The sequence below is a fragment of the Malus domestica genome, chromosome 06 (assembly GCF_042453785.1).
Source record: "Malus domestica chromosome 06, GDT2T_hap1".
Lineage (NCBI taxonomy): Eukaryota > Viridiplantae > Streptophyta > Magnoliopsida > Rosales > Rosaceae > Malus > Malus domestica.
The window spans coordinates 25,271,917-25,291,465 of NC_091666.1; the positions used below are offsets into that span (position 1 = coordinate 25,271,917).

The 19,549-nt window shown below is 37.0% G+C and overlaps 1 protein-coding gene across 2 annotated transcripts; it reads left to right on the forward strand.

Annotated features, from left to right (window-relative positions):
* Positions 1-13,971: 13,971 nt before the first annotated feature.
* On the forward strand, positions 13,972-16,566 carry LOC103437454 (large ribosomal subunit protein uL11c). Of its 2 annotated transcripts, XR_529699.4 has the most exons (5): positions 14,060-14,486; positions 14,563-14,735; positions 14,832-14,895; positions 15,725-16,025; positions 16,151-16,566. XR_529699.4 is itself a non-coding variant. In XM_008375922.4 (4 exons), exons 1-4 carry the CDS (start codon positions 14,249-14,251, stop codon positions 15,934-15,936), a joined length of 687 nt encoding a protein of 228 aa, XP_008374144.1. In that variant the 5' UTR covers positions 13,972-14,248; the 3' UTR covers positions 15,937-16,087. The 2 variants fall into 2 exon arrangements, 1 of the variants encoding a protein (XP_008374144.1); XM_008375922.4 differs by lacking the exon at positions 16,151-16,566 and having other exon boundaries at positions 13,972-14,486; positions 15,725-16,087.
* The last annotated feature ends 2,983 nt before the right edge of the window (positions 16,567-19,549 follow it).

Sequence of the window (19,549 nt, forward strand, 5' to 3'; positions counted from 1 at the left end):
AGTAAACATTCATGCATTTTAGAGTTTTGATTAACAATAATGCTATTCTTACCATCTTATTATACCACATTTAGTATACCATGTGATGTATGGAAGCTTAGGTGTCAACGTAGGTGGAATTTCTGTTTATTTTAATTTAATTTTATTTTTGCTTAAACCCTACCCGTTCAACTTCCCTGTTAGATACGTTTTCATCTCTCCACCTGATCTGAGTCCAACAGATGACAATTCCAATGAAAATTCAAGCCAAAACCTTCGACAACATCGGGATATAACATGGAATGAAATTTTCATTCCTATAGAGGATTAGGAAAAGATTTTGGTGCTAACCAAAAGTCCATGAAGAACGAAGAAAAGAGGTTGTCTTCCAAATCTTCTTCCATTTGGAAAATCCTCTGCAGTAGAACAGAAAGGAAAATATCGTATCCAATCCTTTTCATATTTTTGTTCAATGTTGCTGGAATTAAAAACCTATGAAATCCAACATTTGGCTAGAAGGCATAAACCGTTAAAATTGCAAATTTGATCTGGTGGCAGAGCAAAACAATCACTGGGAGCAACATCAGGATATTCGGCCAGTTGGCAGTGATGAATGGGGTCGAGCACCATCAATCGTCGGTGAAGGAAGGTGAAATTGGAGAGCAAAGAGGGAGGAGGCCCAGCGGCGAGGCTTGAAAACGGGAGCAAGTAGGTTTCATTATTATTTTTTAATTATTTTATTAATAAAAATCATTGAGTAAAATCGTAAATATCCACCTTAGCTGACATGGGATTTTTTTAACTGATGTGGATGTCCATCTCAATTGCCACATAAGATGGAATTTTTTTTAACTGACTTGGATATATAGTGAAAGGGGTGCATATCTAAAAAGGGCGTTTTGATACAGGTGCCTAGCTTTTAAAATTTTGAGAGTAAACATTCATGCATTTTAGAGTTTTGATTAAACATTTTCCTACAATTTAGGTGCCATATGCATTAGAAGTAGCCTTGTTTGTAATGTAAAATTACCCAACTTGCCATTATATAAATCTACCTTTTAATTCCTAGATAATAAATCAAAACTCCTAAAATCTTGTAGATAAATATTGTAGAATTTAATTTCAATAAAAAGTATTTCAAATTACACATGAACGCAACTTGCTATTATATTTAATATACGTTTTAATTCTTAGATAATATATATAAACTCCTAAAATCTTATAGATAAATATTGTAGTATTCAATTTCAATAAAAAGTTTTTCAATTGACACATGAAACGTATATTTCTTCTTGATACATATTTGATACGTTACTTAATATATCTTCTTGGTAGATATTTGGTATGTTTGTATTCTTTTTTGTATGTATTTGGTACGTTTATATATCTTTTTGGTGCGTTTATATTTATTTAAAAAAAAAACATATTTGGTACATATATTTCTTCATGGTACATATTTGATACGCTTGTATTTCTTTTTCATAAAGAATTTTACTTTATATATATTCTTGGTACATATTCGATACGCTTGTATTTCTTTTTCGTATGTATTTGGTATGCTTATATTTATTTTAAAAAAACATATTTTGTATGTTACATTATAAATCTTCTTGGTACGTATTTGGTACGTTTATATATATTATCGGTACGTTTATATTTATTTTCAACAAAAAAAAAATCAAAGAACAAACTGAAAGATACAATGAAGAACAGATTTCTGTATACTCCTAATCCTTGTGGGAACTGAAATAATATACAAGACATGCACAAATTACAATTCAATATAAGTCTCGAACTCCTTGTCCATACTAAACTAAACAGCAACAACAATATCACAGCAAGATTATACTACAGCAGCAAGCATAGTTGATTCAGGCTTCTTTGGTTTATCACAAACAACTCGGCAATTTTTGCTCCTTGACTTCCTCCAACTTTTTTGCCATTTTTTCTTTTTAATTTTTCCAACGTTCCAACACGAGGAGGGATTCCAATGTTCCAACTAGACTTGGCATTTTGAACCCGATTCGTTAAACCAACCCGACCTGACCCGTTAATATTAGTATTTGGGTGGATACTTAACGGGTCAAGTCGCTAACGGGTGAACAAGTTAACAACCCGTTAAATAACGGGTCACTTTGGGTCAACCCGTTAGCACCTGTTAGTTGAGGATGTTTTAGTAATTTCAGTAAAGTCTTAACAACAAAAAATAAACTTTATGCAAAAAAAAAATAATAATAATTGTTAACGGGTGATCCGTTAGTTTAACGAGTCGGGCTCGGGTGACCCGTTAGCTTAACAGGTTGGGTTCGGATAACCGGTTAACTTAACGGGTCGGATTGAACCCGATCCAAACCCGGGTGACCCGTTATCTTAATGGGTTGGGTTCAGATAACCCGTTAACTTAATGGGTCGGATTGAACCCGATCCAAACCCGATAAACCCGACCTGTTTACAGGTCTAGTTCCAACGCCATTACAAATAGAAACAAAACCTGAAAATTAATGGGATATGTGGAGCCAAAAATAATCACAAGGCAACACGTGGATTTTTGGACAAAAGACGACAAAAATACCCTTGAGGTATAACGGGATTTCTACGCGCGAGCAGCGGGCAATCATCCTTCAACCAAATTAAAAGTGCCCAAAATAGGTAATAAATTCAAAGTTATTTCATCCATCCTCATTCTATATTTTCCACAAGGTAATTATTTCATAACCTTCAAAACATCCCATATAAATTACATAACCCCCAAAATATTTATTCCAAAAATGTGTTGATTAACCAATTAATGGATTAATTGTCTAATTAATCCATTAAACCACACATTAAACCATAAGTTACACCATATCCCTATAAATAGGCTCCCATTTTCAACAAAAGATCATTCCAACACACTTGCAAAATTCACAATACTCTCCAAACACTTTTCTCTCTAAATTCTAACTTTGGCATAGGAGGTTCTTCGGCCAAAGCCCCCCATTCATCGTGGGCGTGTGAGGCTCTTGGCCTTGACCCTAAGATGTTAATTGTTTTGTAGGTGCAATTTTGTCCAAGATCAAGAAGAAAGAAATTTGCATCCACATGATACATATCATCTTTATTTGCAATTTGGAAAACTAATGAGGTACATATCATCTTTACCTTTGAATTTCAAAATTCAAAAAATATGTCCCCCAAAAAATTACCGAATAAAAAACCCTCTCCACAAATTAAATTATGCAAATGATCATAGTTTAGTAGGCAAAGAACGTTGCTTTTCTTTATGAAGTAATAATTTAGAGCAATTATGTATTCACATAAACTACTACAAGACTAAGAAGATGGATCAACGTACCAGCCTCTTGATAAAACCTGAAGCAGTAAAGAATTTTGATGAAACATGCTCAACGTACCAGTATTAAATCGCAAAAAATAGAGTGTAATAGCAGAATGTATCAGCATTAAGCAGCTGGAAACAAAGAGTAAATAGCAGATCACATATACGCATAATTATCTCAAATGATAACAAGATAAAATTGTGAAAACAACCATTAATTGAATTGGATAAACCCATTCAAGATTAAAAAATGGGAGATCACAAAATCACATGTAGACGAGAAACCCACGTTCTCATTAAATTCAACAAACCAGAAACTACTTCCTAAAATAAAGGTCACGTACAATGAAATATCAGTCTAAAAGGATATATTTGAAATTCAATAATTAGCATTTTAATTTAAAACATACAATAATGACATGTAAAAAAAAAAGGTCGTACCCAGTGCACAAGGCTCCCGCTTTAAGCAGGGTCTGGGAGAGGTGAATGTCGGCTAGCCTTACCCCCATTTATGGAGAGGCTGCTCCCAAGTCTCGAACCCGAGACCTACCGCTCATGGGCGAAGGCACTTGCCATCTTACCAAGTGCGACCTCTACAATAATGACATGTAATTTAAGTAAATATAAAAACGCTTACGTGGCTATTGTTTAAGGCGGCTTAATCAAATCTTAAAATGGAACCAACGGTTAATTTAAAAAGTATTAAAAAGATGCAGGAGATTCTAAAAGGGGTGCATATCTAAAAGGGTGCTGATTTGTATATGTAAACCTACAAGGATAAATGAGAATATAAGTACAAAATTTCTACACGAAGATCAAAGAAGTACGTCATTTGGATGAACATGTAAAGCAACTACTCCTCTCTCTGTTGATCAAGTGTAGAGGCAGAGATGGTAGACTTGTAGTACTGTTTAAGCAAGAGTAAAGCATTTATGAGACATGCAGAGCAAGCAGAAGCATAAGGCTCAATGCAATTAAACAAGCATAAGTTCATATTACGTAAAGTTTAGAAAGGAAACAATATTAATTATGTCTGAATTTCAGTAACATAAATGGTACAGCAAGAAAGCTCGAAAATTGAGAGAAAATAGAAGATTGGATATAGACCAGAGAGCGAGAAGGAGCCAGAGCCCAAAAGCGAGGGACGAGAGGGTAGAGAGCCAGAAGCAGAGAGCGAGTGGCAGTGTGAAACGAGAGTCGACATAGAGTTTTTTGTTGTTGTTAAGGTTTTATTGAAATTGCTCAAACATTTTTAACTAACGGGTTGATCTAAAATAACCCGTTATTTAACGAGTTTACCGTTAACAATCCAACATGTTAAATATACACTCAAATACTAATCTTAAGGGATTGAGTTAATGGTCGGGCCTAAAATGACAAGTCTAGTGGTGCTCCTTAATTCTGCCCGCTTTAGGAGAAATACATGGACACTATTGTATTGATTACATTATTATGCCTTCTTTGGTACTCTACGAAACTAGATTGGACTTAATCCCAATCCTACCCTAACCTCCAAACCAACCAAATTCAAGTCCAAGTCATATGAGATTTTGATTTGAGTGTTTTTTTAATAAGTTTTTTTTTTTATTGCAAATTCAACCTCTTTTCATAAAATTTTTATGGGTAAATTACATTTTACCACTTTAGGTTTGGGTGCAGTTGCAACCTTATACAACATTTTAAAAATATTTCAATCTCATACTTTTAGTTGTTATTTATTTCAATTTCATACAATCGTTAGTTAATCCATTAATTTTTCTGTTAAGTGATGATGTGTCAAGCTTGGAGGCCCCATTTTGTTGATGTGGCTGTCTCAAATATATTACTTAGGAAAAAAAATAAAAATATAATTCTTTTAAAAATATTAATTTAAGAAAAAAAAAAATAAATTACACTGTACCACCTCATGTTTGGGGTCTTCTTCCTCGAGACCCTCCTTCCCTGCAACCTAAACCCCCCATCCCACCTCGCCCGCAACCCCCCCCCACCCCACCCCCACATGTCACATCCGAGTCTCGACTCCTCCGTAGCACGATATTGTCCACTTTGGGCTTACCATTCCTTCACGGTTTTGTTTCTGGGAACTCAGGCGAGAACTTCCCGATGGGTCATCCATCCTAGGATTGCTCTCACCCGAACTTGCTTAACTTCAGAGTTCCGATGGAATCTGAAGCCAGTGAGTTCCCAAAAGGCCTCGTGTTATAGAGAGAGGAGCATGTACATATAAGGCACATCATCCCCCCTCCGTTGGTCGATGTGGGATGTTACAATCCACCCCCCTTAGGAGCCCAACATCTTTGTCAGCACACTCGCATCACATGGCAGAGTGGCTCTGATACCATTCTGTCACATCCTAGTCTCGACTCCGCCATAGCACAATATTGTTCGCTTTAGGCTTACCATTCCCTCAAAGTTTTGTTTCTGGGAACTCAAACGAGAACTTCCCAGTGGGTCACCCATCTTAGGATTGCTCTCGCTCGAACTCGCTTAACTTCGAAGTTCCGATGGAATCTGAAGCCAGTGAGTTCCCAAAAGGCCTCGTGCTATAGGGAAGGGATGATGTACATATAAGGCACATCACCATTTCTCCGTTGGTCGATGTGGGATGTTACACCACCTCCCCCACAACCCCCTCTCCCCCACCCCGCCCCACCTAAAACCCAAAAAAACCTAACTGTTCAACCCAAAATCAAAATGAGGAATTGATTCCCGAAACAAAATGAAAGGGTGGGGGTTTTGGGAAGGGCAAAGCAAAGGGAATTCTAGAGATATGAGAAGTGGACTGAGAGAGAGAAGATAAGTGGACTAAGAAAGAGAAAGCAGCTACAAGACCCGACCCATGTTCTTCTCCTTGTCTCTGTGGAGGTACCTCTGTGTGTCTTATGCAACTCTCGCTTCCAAAAAACTCAGCTAGGTTTTTTAGGGTTTTCGGTAGGGTGGGTTGCGGTGGAGGTGTGGGTGGGATGGGGTGGGGTGGGGTGGGATAGGGGGTTTAGGTTGCAGGGAAATGGGGGTCTCAGGGAAGAAGATGGGTTTTGTTTTTTTTTAATGAATAAAAAATTATTTTTTTGCCACATGGCACAATTGTAGCAGTCATGTCAATTTTTAACGAATCAATTGATGGAAAATGTAACGAATGTACTATATTGAAATAAAATAGTAGGTAAGGTATGAAAGTGAAATGTTTCGAAGATGTTGTATGTGATTGTAATAGACCCCAAACCTGAGGTGGTATAGTGTAATTTACCCCAAAAAAAATTTAAATGCTAATTTTCTTTTTGAAAAACTTAATGGGGCCCATCCTACCACTAACCCATTCCATCGTTACCCTAATTTCCCCTTTGTCATCCCCCTTCACCACGCAGCCACAACCACACAACCACACCCCCTGCCAATCCACCCCAACCACCAGCCGCCACTCATCTAGCCTCTACTAAACAGCCACAGCTGCAACGATAAGTCAACCCAGCAACCCAGTCACTGCCTCTTCCCCTACCTCAGACGATCAAACCTATTGAACAATCAACCCCTTCCCACAACCTCGATTTGCTCACCTAGCCACACAAGACCAAAGTCTGATGCGGTTTAGGCGATTAATCTTTAGTCTTCAAATAAATAAATAAACAGAAACAAAACAACCCATTCATACCCAACTATCATCTTCGTCGCCCATCTGCCATCTGCAATACCCACATACTCAGTAACAATGAGCAGCGCAGAGCTTTCAACGCCAGAGCCATACAAGACCATGCAGGCTTCCAACCCCAACACCAACACCAACCTCAATCGCAGTCTCATCAAAACCTCATCTTCCAAATCGAGTCATCAATTTATTCCTCATGCTTTCGAGCAAGCCACAAATCTCGTCTCGCAGATTGACCTCCATAAAGACTCCGAGCCTTTCGATCCTGGAGATGAAGGGCTAGTTGGGGTTGGGAAAGTACGGCAGGCCGAGAAGGAGCTTAAGGGGATATCCAAGGAGGAGGATCGACACCGGCATTGGTGGGTGGAAAGGAAGAAACGCATATCTTCTTTCTTTTTATTGTTTTTGTTTTATTTTTATATAAAATATTAAATAAATTGAAATAATCTTCTAATATTTAGATTATTAATTAATTAATTAATTAATAATTAATTATCCACTTGTCATAAATTTGCTCAAAGTCAGCAAAATGGGGCCTCCAAGCTTGCCACATCATTACTTATCAAAAAATTTAATAGATTAACTAACGGTTGTATGAAATTGAAATAAATAACAACTAAAAGTATGAAATTGAAATGTTTTAAAAATGTTGTATGAGGTTGCAACTGCACCCAAACCTAAGGTGGTAAAATGTAATTTACCCAACTTTAATGGATTTTATTTTTCTCATTTCTAATAATATATTTAATTGTCCACCATAATTATTGCAATGACTTCCACCAACTACCACCACTTCCACTGCCTTGTCTACACCACCACCCACCCACCACCATCATTGTTACCATCGTTGCCATCACCATTATTACCAGGAGCATCATCAGCAGATTCACCACCCCACCATCCGGAACGCTACCACGTTGCTTTGACCATCACCATAGCCCCATGGAACCAATCTGACTCTTACTTTTATCGCCACCACCAAAGACACCACATGTACTTCCACCACCTGCCAACAATCATTATGTGACACTTCCACCATCATCGTTATTACTACCACCTTAAAAGACCACTTGTCATGGTCATAACTACCACCATTTCAAATAACAACGTTTATTAATAAATTGATCATTATAAAGTTCATGATAATTCATAAAATTCAATTAAAGTTCATGATAAAAGTCTCACAAACTCCATTAAAATCTATGTAAAACTCAATCAATGTCCAAATGGATTTATGGAACATTAACCAACTAAACTCCCTTAAGGTTCATGTATTCATAATTCTATAAAAATTCATCAAGCTCTATGCATACAGTATGCTCCCACAATGAATGAATTTTTACTAAAGTTACCCAGTGAAAGAAAAAAACTTGTAATCTTGTGAAAAAAACTTGTAATCTTGTAAAAAAAATATACATGCCAAGAAAATTACTCCGCACAATCTAAGGCTTGCGGGCAAGAGTTAAAAAAAAATAGTCATCCCACGATGAATTATAACCTATTAAATCCCTCTATGTCGTCCATGAACTTCCTCCGCCGCAGCTTGTTGTTTTGCTCTTGGCCAGAAACAATAGATCAGATCTACACAAAGGGCAGGTTACCTAGCCCTGATTGACCCAACCATCTAGACACTCATTGGGAAACACATGATAAACTTGATCAAACATTACTACCGGAAGCTGCCTCTGGACATATTCTATTAGAACATGGATTGGCACGTGGATTGCCGACTGGCAGAGACTATCCAGCACAATAAAATGATTGTTAGTTTGTCGACAACGATATTCTTCCAATTCAGTCATCTCTTAGGAAGGTTTGAGAATTCCCAGATGGCTAAGTGCCACTATCACTAAGATCTTGACGCACTGTACAAGGACTAGCATTGTCTTTAGGGTTTTGCATGACCATTGCTTCATCTTAATACCAATCCAGAACGTTAGGATATAAAGGGAGTGAGAGGGACTAAATCTGAATCTAAAGGTGTAGTGTTGCAAAAAGCACATGATAGATGGATGGCCATATAGGTTATAGAATCCAGGACAAATTTATTAATAAAAAAAAAGATTTTGGGACAAAGGAATGGATTTGGATTTCATATGGATTCAAATTGTGAGGATTATAGGGATCCTCATATTTTAGCCATTTATCATGCATCATACGGTTAGAAATTATTTGACTTTTTTTTATTTAAAATTAAACACAAATAATATCTGATAAAAATTGGTTGTACGATGTACGATGAACGACTAGGATGTAGGGATCCCCACAAAGTGGATCCGAAGAGAATCTTTTTCCTAAATGAATGACAAACTCAATAATTTTAGGTTTATGTTAAATAAATATTTGAGTCAGACACAGGTGTTGGAGTAAAAGATAACTTCATTACTAACAAACCATAATTACAAAGGAAGAAGCTCAAATACAATAAACACAAAGCCAAAATAAGGACTTCCACAATACACTAAAACAAGGCCCAAAAAATCAAAATTATGAGCCCAAAACAGAAAACACACCGAAGAAGAAACCCTAGCAGCATCCAACCACCGCCACTGCCTGAACGCCACAACCTAACTGTAAAAAAACCAATGTCTCCAGCGTACATCTGAAATCACGGCAAACAAAGCCCCCAAAATTAAGATAGTGATGGCTCCACACTGCACCAAGCACGACAACGATCGCCACCACACCATAAAAGAAGTCAGTAGGAATAATCCCACCAACAACAGAGCCACCAAAGGTAAATCGAATGAAGGAAGTGGTGTGAACACCCGAGCTGGAGCTATACAAACATTCCGAGATAATCATGAGAAATTGCGATGTAGAAAAATGGGTGACAATCCAGGTTGCAGGATCGATGAAGAACATAGCCAATTGAGAAGGATATGAAGTAGATTGATGAAAAACAAGAAAGTGGAAGGAAATGGATAACATGATTTAGGGCTGAAAAGAGTGAAATCAAATGCAAGGAAAAATGGACAATCAAGCTAAAAGGCAAGGTAAAACAGAGGTTGGGGGCTAAGGAAGGAAACATACAAAAGAGAAAATAGGAGAAAATGGCTGCTACCAACTCTAGCCATGATTAAAGCAAGCTGCTACGAGAAGTAATCAACGATGGCAAGCACTCACAGACCAGTGAGAAAACCTATCACAGAGAGAAAAACTCTCACCAAACGGGAGAGAACTTCTGGAAACAACTTAAAAAAGAAGATTATGCAATTAGAAAAGATTATAGAATCAAATAAAGAAGAGATCACCCAATTAGATAAGACCACGCATCTTCAATAGAGAGTTGATTTGATTTTTGTGGAATTTTAAGTTAAGGTGATGTTAGAGAGACTAAATTTTTAATAGTAATGTTAGGGAGACTAAATTTGTAAATCAAATTATGTGTCACCAATAAGAGGCAAGTACGTTAATCGACACTTAGTTAATAATCTAATCATCTACAACCACATCATTTAGTTTGTAAATTTGGTTTAAAAAATTTGGTCTCCCTAGTATTACTCTGTAAGTTATTGCCTAATGCTAAGTAGACCAAAATTTTAAACCAAATAATGTGTCATTAATAGGAAATAAGTACTTTAATCAACGCTTAAGTAATAATCCAATCATAAACAATCACATCATTTGATTTGCAAATTTGGTTTTAAAAATTTAGTCTCCCTAGTATTATACTTCTCCTTATGTTGGGAGTTATAGTTACACGCAATCTCTCTTTAACTAAGTCCTAACTAATGACCCTTAACTTCTTACAACAATATTCCTTAATTTAAAGAAAGTTACATCAAATTAAATTAGTCACACATTAACCAATAAGAGCCACATTAGTTTAAGGAATGCAGAAGGTATCGATGCTGATAACTAGAAGCCTCATTGACTATCAATACTCTTCCTCAAGCTGAATCGAGGAGATTAATCAAGCCGAGCTTGCCAAAGAGATGTTGAAACTGAACAAAGGCCAAGCCTTTGATAAACAAAATAGCCAGTTGATTGTGGCTACAAGTGAAGACTGTCTGAATAACCTTGGACTAAACTTGTGCCCTAATGTAGTGACAATCCCCTTCAATGTGTTTTGTTCGTTCATGGAACACATGATTACCTGCAATATGCATGGCAGCTTGGTTATCACACACGAGGGACAATGGTTCACTGCTAGAAAATCCCAAATTTGTAAGAGACCTTTGGGTTAATTGAGTTCACAAGCAGTAGAAGTCATTGCTTGGTATTCTGCTTCGGCACTCGATCAAGCAATAACCTGTTGTTTTTTACTCTTCTAAGTGACAATATTTCCCCCAACAAAGGTACAATACCCTGTGGTGGATTTCCAATCAAGAGCATTGCGCATGAGGATACGACGATCAATGAAACCCTTGAGATAACGCAAGATCCTTTTAACAACAAGGGGATGTTTTACAATGGGAGCATGCATGAATTAACTAATAAGACTCACTGCCTAAGTGATATTGGGTTGGGTAATAGTAAAGCAAATGAGTTTGCCTACAAGCCTTTGATAATATAACACAACTTAAGTAACTCTCCATCCAGGTGAAGTTTTAACTTGCAATCAAGGGGCGTCGTGGCTAGTTTGCAGTCGAGCATGTTAGCCTTTTAGAGTAAATCGACATATATTTTCTTAGGTTCAAGAACAAACCTTTGTGAGACGTTGCCATTTCGATACCAAGAAGGTATTCAACCTTGCCTTATTGGTATGTTGATGCAGGTTACTTATTTGACCCGCACAAGGCATATATTCAAACGAGTTATGTCTTTACTATTAGAAATACCCGCAATATCTTGGAGGTCAACCAAATAGACCTTAGTTGCGACTTCTTCGAACCATGCTGAAATTCTCGCCCTCATGAAGCTACTCGTGAAATGCTTCTGGTTGAAAGCCATCATGGAGCATATTCAAAGCACTTGCAGACTTTCTTCTATCGTTGATGTTCCTACAATGATTTAAAGATAACGCTGCCTATATCGATTAGATAAAAAGGGATACATCAAATAAGAAAACACCAATCATATTGTGCATAAATTCTTCTTTTCAAATCAGCAACAAAAGCATCAGAAAATTAAACTCAAGCAAATTTGTTCCCAGGACAACCTAGCCAACTTCTTTACAAAGTCATTGTCGAAGTATACTTTCCAAAAACTTGTTCAAAGAATTGATATGCGTAAGTTACCTGATTTGAATTGTTTGTAGTTCTCATTTGGAAGTTTTGTAAAACTTAGGAGGAGTATCCAAAAGTGTACTCACCTAGTCTTAATGTGCTATTTTCCCTATGATTAGGAGTATTTTCCCCTTTAGGTTTTTGCTAGTTGACAAGGTTTTAACGAGGCACTCATTCAAGGCTGGTCATACCTTTGTGTGCATTCTACATGCGTCCTAAAGGTGTTTAGTTTTAACTTCATGCAAATTTTTATTTTTTCTCTTTAGATTATGAGTTTTTATCCTACACTGGTTTCACCATAGCGAGGTTTTGTGAGTTCTACTACTTATACATTCCTGTTTGTGAGTTCTACTACTTATACATTCCTGTTTTGTGAGTTCATCAATTGTTCTAACTTTCATCACTAAAGACCTGGTGAGACATTTTGTTTAAGTATTTACACACTCAGGGGGAGTGGGTTGCTCTCCTAATTTAATTAAAAATGTAATTGTGTAAATCCTTATGGAATTATATAGCATCTTTTAGATAGTGTCCTAACTAAGATGTATTACATAAAAGGTAAGGATTCTCCATTTCTTACTACTATAATTAAAGACACAATGAAGTGAGATGATACACACCTCAAATCTCTCTTCTCTCTCTTCCCATCGCACCCTTTCTGTAGATGCAAATTTCCGTCTTTTTCTTCTTGGACAAAATTGCACCTACAAAACAATCAACACCTTAAGTCAAGGCCAAAAGCCTTATGCGCCCACGATGAATGGGGGGGCTTTGGCCGAAGAACCTCCGATGCCAAAATTAGAATTTAGAGAGAAAAATGTTTGGAGAGTTTTTGGGAGTTTCGCAAGAGTGTGGAACTAGTCTTTCAAAGAAAATGGAGTCCTATTTATAGATCATGGCCGGCCCTCTTTGGAAGAGAGAGTGGCCGGCCCTTGAATGTTTTTTTGGGGTGTAATGGTGATTAATTTGGTGACTAATGGATTAATTTGGAATTAATCCATTAATTAGCCTAATTAATTTAATTTATATGGAAGGTTTTAAAGGTTATGGAATGATTTCCTTGTAGAGGACATGGAGTAAAGATGGATGAGATAAATTTAAACTTATTACCTATTTTGGGCACTCTTGACTCGGTTGATGGATGATTCTCCACTGCTCGCGTGTAGGAAACTCGATGTGTCTCGAGGGTAATTTTGTCCTCTTCACCTAAAAATCCACGTGTCGCCTCTTGATTATTTTTGGCTCCACACTTTTTTTCTCCCTCCATATTAAGTAGGCCTACAACACTACCTTAATGAATTATGTCCCTTTTAAGAGAAATTCATGGACACTCTTGTATTGATTACATTATTGTACCTTGTTTGGCCAACTGGTCAGAACATGACAAATACTATTAACATGGAAACTTGATTCATTAAAATGGACAAGTGGCCAACTTATACGGTATGGGACTTAATTCCAATCTTGTCTTAACCTGCGCACCAAATTGAGATCTTGTTTTTTTTTTTTTTTTGGAAGACTAATTGAGGTCTTGTTTGGTATAAAAAATCATATTGGAACGGAAAAGAATAGTAAAGATGTTATTTTCATTGTATGTTGAAGAAAAAAATAAAAAAATCATGATTAACTTGGAAGGAGGAGGAGATGGATTAGTAAAGAAGAAACTTTTCCATTGCAATTACAGTGGGCCAATTCGACCTCGTGACATAATTCATCCAACTACTTTAATCTTGTTATCACCAAACAATTGATTAGATTAGTGTTGTTCTCTCCAATCTAATGCACTTCACTACAATCCTAGTCACCAAGCATACCCTCTAGCATATCTCCAGGCTTAAACCAGCTTTTAAATGATTTACATCTCGACGATCAGATGGTAATTGATAGTTAAGTTTCATTTAGGCGCATCATAAGGTGGCCCATTTAACTCAATTTGCTCACCTCCTGTAGGCTAATTTTGGGCCATGAACAGATTGCTACCCGCTAAAACTTGCAAGCAACTACTCTGCTCCCTACGACGTCGTTTGCTCTGCGTTGTAGCGATTGGGGTCGTCTCTTGGAAGATAGGAGGCCACTGGGTTTTATCCAAAACTTTGCCTCCCTTCCTGAGACTCTACTCGGTGAACTCAAACCTCTCCCATGGCGTCCTCCGTGTCTACCTACCACCACGTCCTCTCCTCTCTCTCTTCTCAGAAGACCAATAGCCGCGACAATGTGAAGACTCAGCTATCTTCCTCCCTCTGGGGCTCGCCAATAAGCATAAGCAGCATGTTCTCCTCCAACCCCACCACCTCCCTCCAATTCCAGACCCGGCGGCGCCTCAGCGTTACCGCCATGGCTCCGCCGAAAGCCAAGCCGGGCGGGAAAGCCAAAAAGGGTATTTCAAATTCCCTATTTTGTTTCGTCTCCGACGAATTTGAGTTCGTTTCGTTGATGGGTTTTCGGTTTTGCAGTGATTGGAATGATAAAGCTGGCGTTGGAGGCCGGGAAGGCGACTCCGGCTCCGCCGGTCGGGCCGGCGCTGGGTTCGAAGGGTGTAAATATCATGGCTTTTTGTAAGGATTACAATGCCAGGACGGCGGACAAGCCCGGCTATGTCATTCCAGTTGAAATCACCGTCTATGATGTTAGTCTCTGTGTTACGAATTTGGTATAATTGTTCAAAATATTTGGTTACTTTTTGCAAGATTACGACTTTGTTATCATATTTTTTTTGTGGCAGGATAAGAGTTTTACTTTCATTTTGAAGACCCCACCTGCTTCGGTTTTGCTTCTTAAGGCTGCAGGTATGGTTGTTTTCTGTTCTATCATTGTGCCCTCTATCTGTTTGATGTGTTGCTCATGCATTGGCATTTCGTTGTACCAGAAGATATGTTACCGTGTTTATTTTCTAATTGCTGCTGCTCGGGCAGTGGATAAATGCAGATGTTCTTGTGATAAGCTTTGTTTGTATTTCGTGCTCTCAAGTTGTTTCGAGAATGTTATATCTTATCAATAAACAAAAACATGAAAAATGAGGGAAAGTAGTAGAATGAAAATTGGTGTTGATGTTTTCATGGCCGGCTGGCCGTATTTATTGCCAAATAGGTATTCATGAATTTGTTTTGATGTGTTAAAAGTTGGAAGCATTTTGAATTACATGAAGAAAATGAAGAAAATTTGATAAATGTGAGGAATGTGGAGTTTGCCGTTATGATTTGGCCATTGAGTTTTCATCTGCCAATTAGTTCGGAATAGTATCTCATTCGATTGAGCCATAAACTTGAGCAGCTACCATAATTTCCAGAGTGAAGATTAGATGAAGTTAACTTAATTGGTTTTGATTATATCTGTTAGCCACTGTTTTGAGAAATATCACTGTTCTCGACTGGTTGAATTAGTTCGGCTTGTTTATTATAGTACATAAGTTCTCTGTGTAGGACGTTCATTCTTTATTTAAGAACCCACAATATCAACATAGTATCAACAATGTCCCGATATCGTTGTCACCTCATCTATGTTCATCATAGGACCAGTCACATAACAATATTGCCCTCATTAAAAGCTCTTCCTTGCCTGAATTTGGTTACCATAATAATGCAATACTTGTTTATCAATGCTGTGGATGATATATAGGAGTGGATAAAGGTTCAAAAGACCCGAAGATGGAGAAAGTGGGAAAGGTCACCATTGATCAGCTGCGAACAATTGCGCAAGAAAAGCTGCCGGACTTGAATTGCACGACAATAGAATCCGCAATGAGAATCATAGCAGGCACTGCAGCTAATATGGGGATCGATGTCGACCCTCCTGTTCTAGAACCCAAAAAGAAGGAAGCTCTGCTGTAATTCTGCTCCCAACATTTTGTATCCTCGATTAGGCTTTGTTTCTTAAATCATATATTGTAAGATTCTACAGGACTGATGGAAGTCAGCATGTAAAAACTCTCACCTCCAGTTTTCGTTATTGGTTATAAAATTCTAATTCTTCTTCCTTTTATTCCATATTGCTCTGGTTTCTTTTCTCGTGACATCTTTTTACCATATTTTTGGGTCCCTCCAGGTCCATTGTTGCGGTTATTGGATGATAAAGCGAAAGCTGACTTCTACTTCAAGCAATCTGTGATCAACTGGGAATGAGGGAATTGAGATCCTTTCTGATCTTTGTTTCCGGGGTCCAACGACCAGAAGATCTGGCCCGTTGAAGAGAAAGATTCGGATCCTTGATTTGTGTAAGGTGGGCCATGGGTTAATGTGGGCAAAACTTAAAATGAGTGATCTACATCCCCTGGTCCTTGGGTTGAGTTTTAGAATTCAAGCACTCTGTAACCTAGTTGATGGTAATTATCTGGTCATCCAGAAATTGAACTTGAAATTTCTTTCAACATTGAGGAGAAGTGTCAGGAACCACCGCGGGATGACGCAATGGTTGGAAATGAATTTTAAGTATGTATTCCACACAGTAAGTCCTAAGTTCAATTTTTTGTGTTGGTGAATCGCACAATGATGACAAGACAAAGTTAAATTGCCTCTGTGAGTCTTTTCGATCCCCGTAATAATGAACTACCGCGACGAAATTACCAACTGGTCTCTGTTTAAGAGAAAAAAAAGTGTCAATAGACTTTTTTATAATACAAACGACATTTTACACTAAAAACAGGAAGATTCCGAACCCAAAATGTAATGAGCAGACCTTAACGACCAATCTACCTTTTTGTTATTATTCAGCTTCATTATTTGGATTTGGAATCTGGATTTATAAATTGAGCAAGACTCGGTGGAATATGAGTCTGATTGCCCCTGTTTTTTTGTGTGCGTTGCGTTTAATAATTGTGCCATTGACCAAATAAGAAAATTGACATTTGAAAAAATGGATTATTCATCCGCATGCTGTGGAAGATAGCATTGTGTTTTTTTTTGGTGTGATATCTACACATCATTTTTTACTTCTATCATATTTTTTTGGTTTTCAACCGTTAGATCGGATGAATTAAAAAATATCAATAGACAAAAATTAACAAAAAATATGTGAAAAGTAAAAAATGTGTACAGATAGCACACCCATTTTTTTTTTGGTAAAGGGAAGATAACATTGTTGATAACCAACTCAAAGTGCTATGTCATCATAAATTCATTTACCTTTTTTTTTTTTCGGAAACTAAATTCATTTACTTTTTTAGGATTATACTTGGGTGCTGATTGATACACTTTATCCACTCGATACTTTTCGTTAGATAGATATTTATTTTATTTTTTTAAGTACTAATTACAGTAGAACTTTGATAATTGGGTAAATTGCATTTTATCCTCTTAAGTTTATGATCGATTTCAATTCATTATAATATCTTTAAAATATTTCACCTTCATACCTCTAGTACTATTTTATTTCAATTCCATACATTCGTTACATTTTCCATCTATTAGTCCGTTAAAAGCTGACGTGGCTGCTAAATTTATGACACGTGGTAAAAAAAAATTATGCATTTAAAATATTATAATAATTTACTCTACTAAAAAAAATAAAAAATAAAAACCTGAAACCATCTTCCCGACCCTTTCTCCCTCTCCTCTCTTCACCTCCCATCCTATCCAAAAAACCCACCCCTTCCCTGCAACCCAAATCCCCCATCCCATCCCACCCCACCCCGACCTCTCTGCAACCCCCCCCCCCACCCCACCCCACCCCACCCCCCAAAAAAAACCCAGATTATTTGTATGAAACCTACCCAAAAAAAAAAAAAACCACCGGTGCTTGGAGGGAAGGGCTAACATTCCCCAGTTGTCGACGTCGCAGATGGTGATGGTGGTGCGGTCATGATGTCGGCGGCAAGGTGGGCGAGGGGTGAGGTAGTGGTAGAACGTCGAGAACTGGGGATTTTGGATCTGGGGATTTTGGAGGGTTTAGGGTTCGAGAGAGAGAGTGAGGAGAGTGGAGGAGGGTTGGCATGTGATGTTGTGCACTTCGGTGAGGGTGGTGAGGAGTGTTAGCGTAAGGGGGATTCTGGGTTGGGGGTGTGCTTGGGTGGGGAAGACGAACTGGGTTTTGGCTTTTTTATTTATCTTAATTAATTATTTTAAAATTTTTATTAAGTATTTAGCCACGTTACACAAATGTGGCAGCTACATTAGCACAAATGGGGACCTCTTATTTGCCACATCATCACTTAACGGTTTACTTAACAAATTTTCTAATGGATGTATGAAATTGAAATAAAATAGTACTTGAGGTGTGAAAGTGAAATGTTTTAAAGATGTTGTAAGGAATTAAAATTGACCCCAAACCTGAGAGGGTAAAATGTAATTTACCCTTGATAATTTAATAACTGATAAATCAATAATGTGAACTCAAAGTTAAGATGTTGAAGATGCTTTTGCATTTTTTTTTAGAATTTTCTGAAAGGAATTATTATTAGCACTCCAAAAGTCTCATTCGATGCTCCTCATAAGTGTACTTTTATTTCTAATTATAGAAAGATTGAAGTGCAAAATGAGATTTTTGGAGTGACAATAATAATTCCCTTTCTAAAAAGCCTATTTTTCATAACAAAGTCGCATAAGAAGGTGTTCTATCAAAACTAAGTTGTGCAACAAGGATGAAGAATTGATGAATTTATCAAATTTTTACTTAATATGACTACAGTGCAATGAAAATGTTGCTTATTTTTTACTGAAAGGTCACAAGTCCAAATCGTAGAAACAGCATCTTTGCAAAACAAAAGTAAGCTGTATATGATAAACGTTCCCATTTTCCTTTTCACATAATTCAAATGGTTGTATTCCCACTGGTCCTGCAAAAAACGAAAATCGAACCGTCAATATTGTTAGAAGATTCACAGAAAACCTCCACAATCATCTAGTCTGGGACCAAGGTACAATTATCTTCTCTCCTCTTCTATGTTTTGCGGGGGAGACGATGTTGGGTTTCGTTCGATCGAATATATGCACAAAAAAAGATACCATACACACGCATGTATGTGTTTCAGAAATTAAGAGAGAAAAAAAAAATGCCATTTTAGTTTGTATAAAATTTGTGATACGTTTACGTAAGGCTAATCAGAATAAAAATACGAAACTAAATTTCGATTGGAGTACTCCAGTGTTTACTAAATATTGGGAATTAAAAATTTTGTTCAATCAATAAAACACAGGTAAAAAATAATTAAATTTAAAGTTTTCTCATGAAATTAAAATAAAAGTTTTACCAAAAAAATGAATCAAAATAAAAGAATTAGCATATAAAATAGATTACTAGAATAGGAGCATTTTAGTAAACAAATTGATTCATTCCGATTGACATGAATTACTAAATAACTTTATATAGTTCAATATTGTTTCTAAAAATTTAAATAAACAATTTTAACAAAAATCTGATTCCAATTTCTCTTTATATACGAATTAATAAATGAGCCAGATTCTTATTGTATTAGTATAAAACTAATCATTAAGGAGACAGCGACTATTA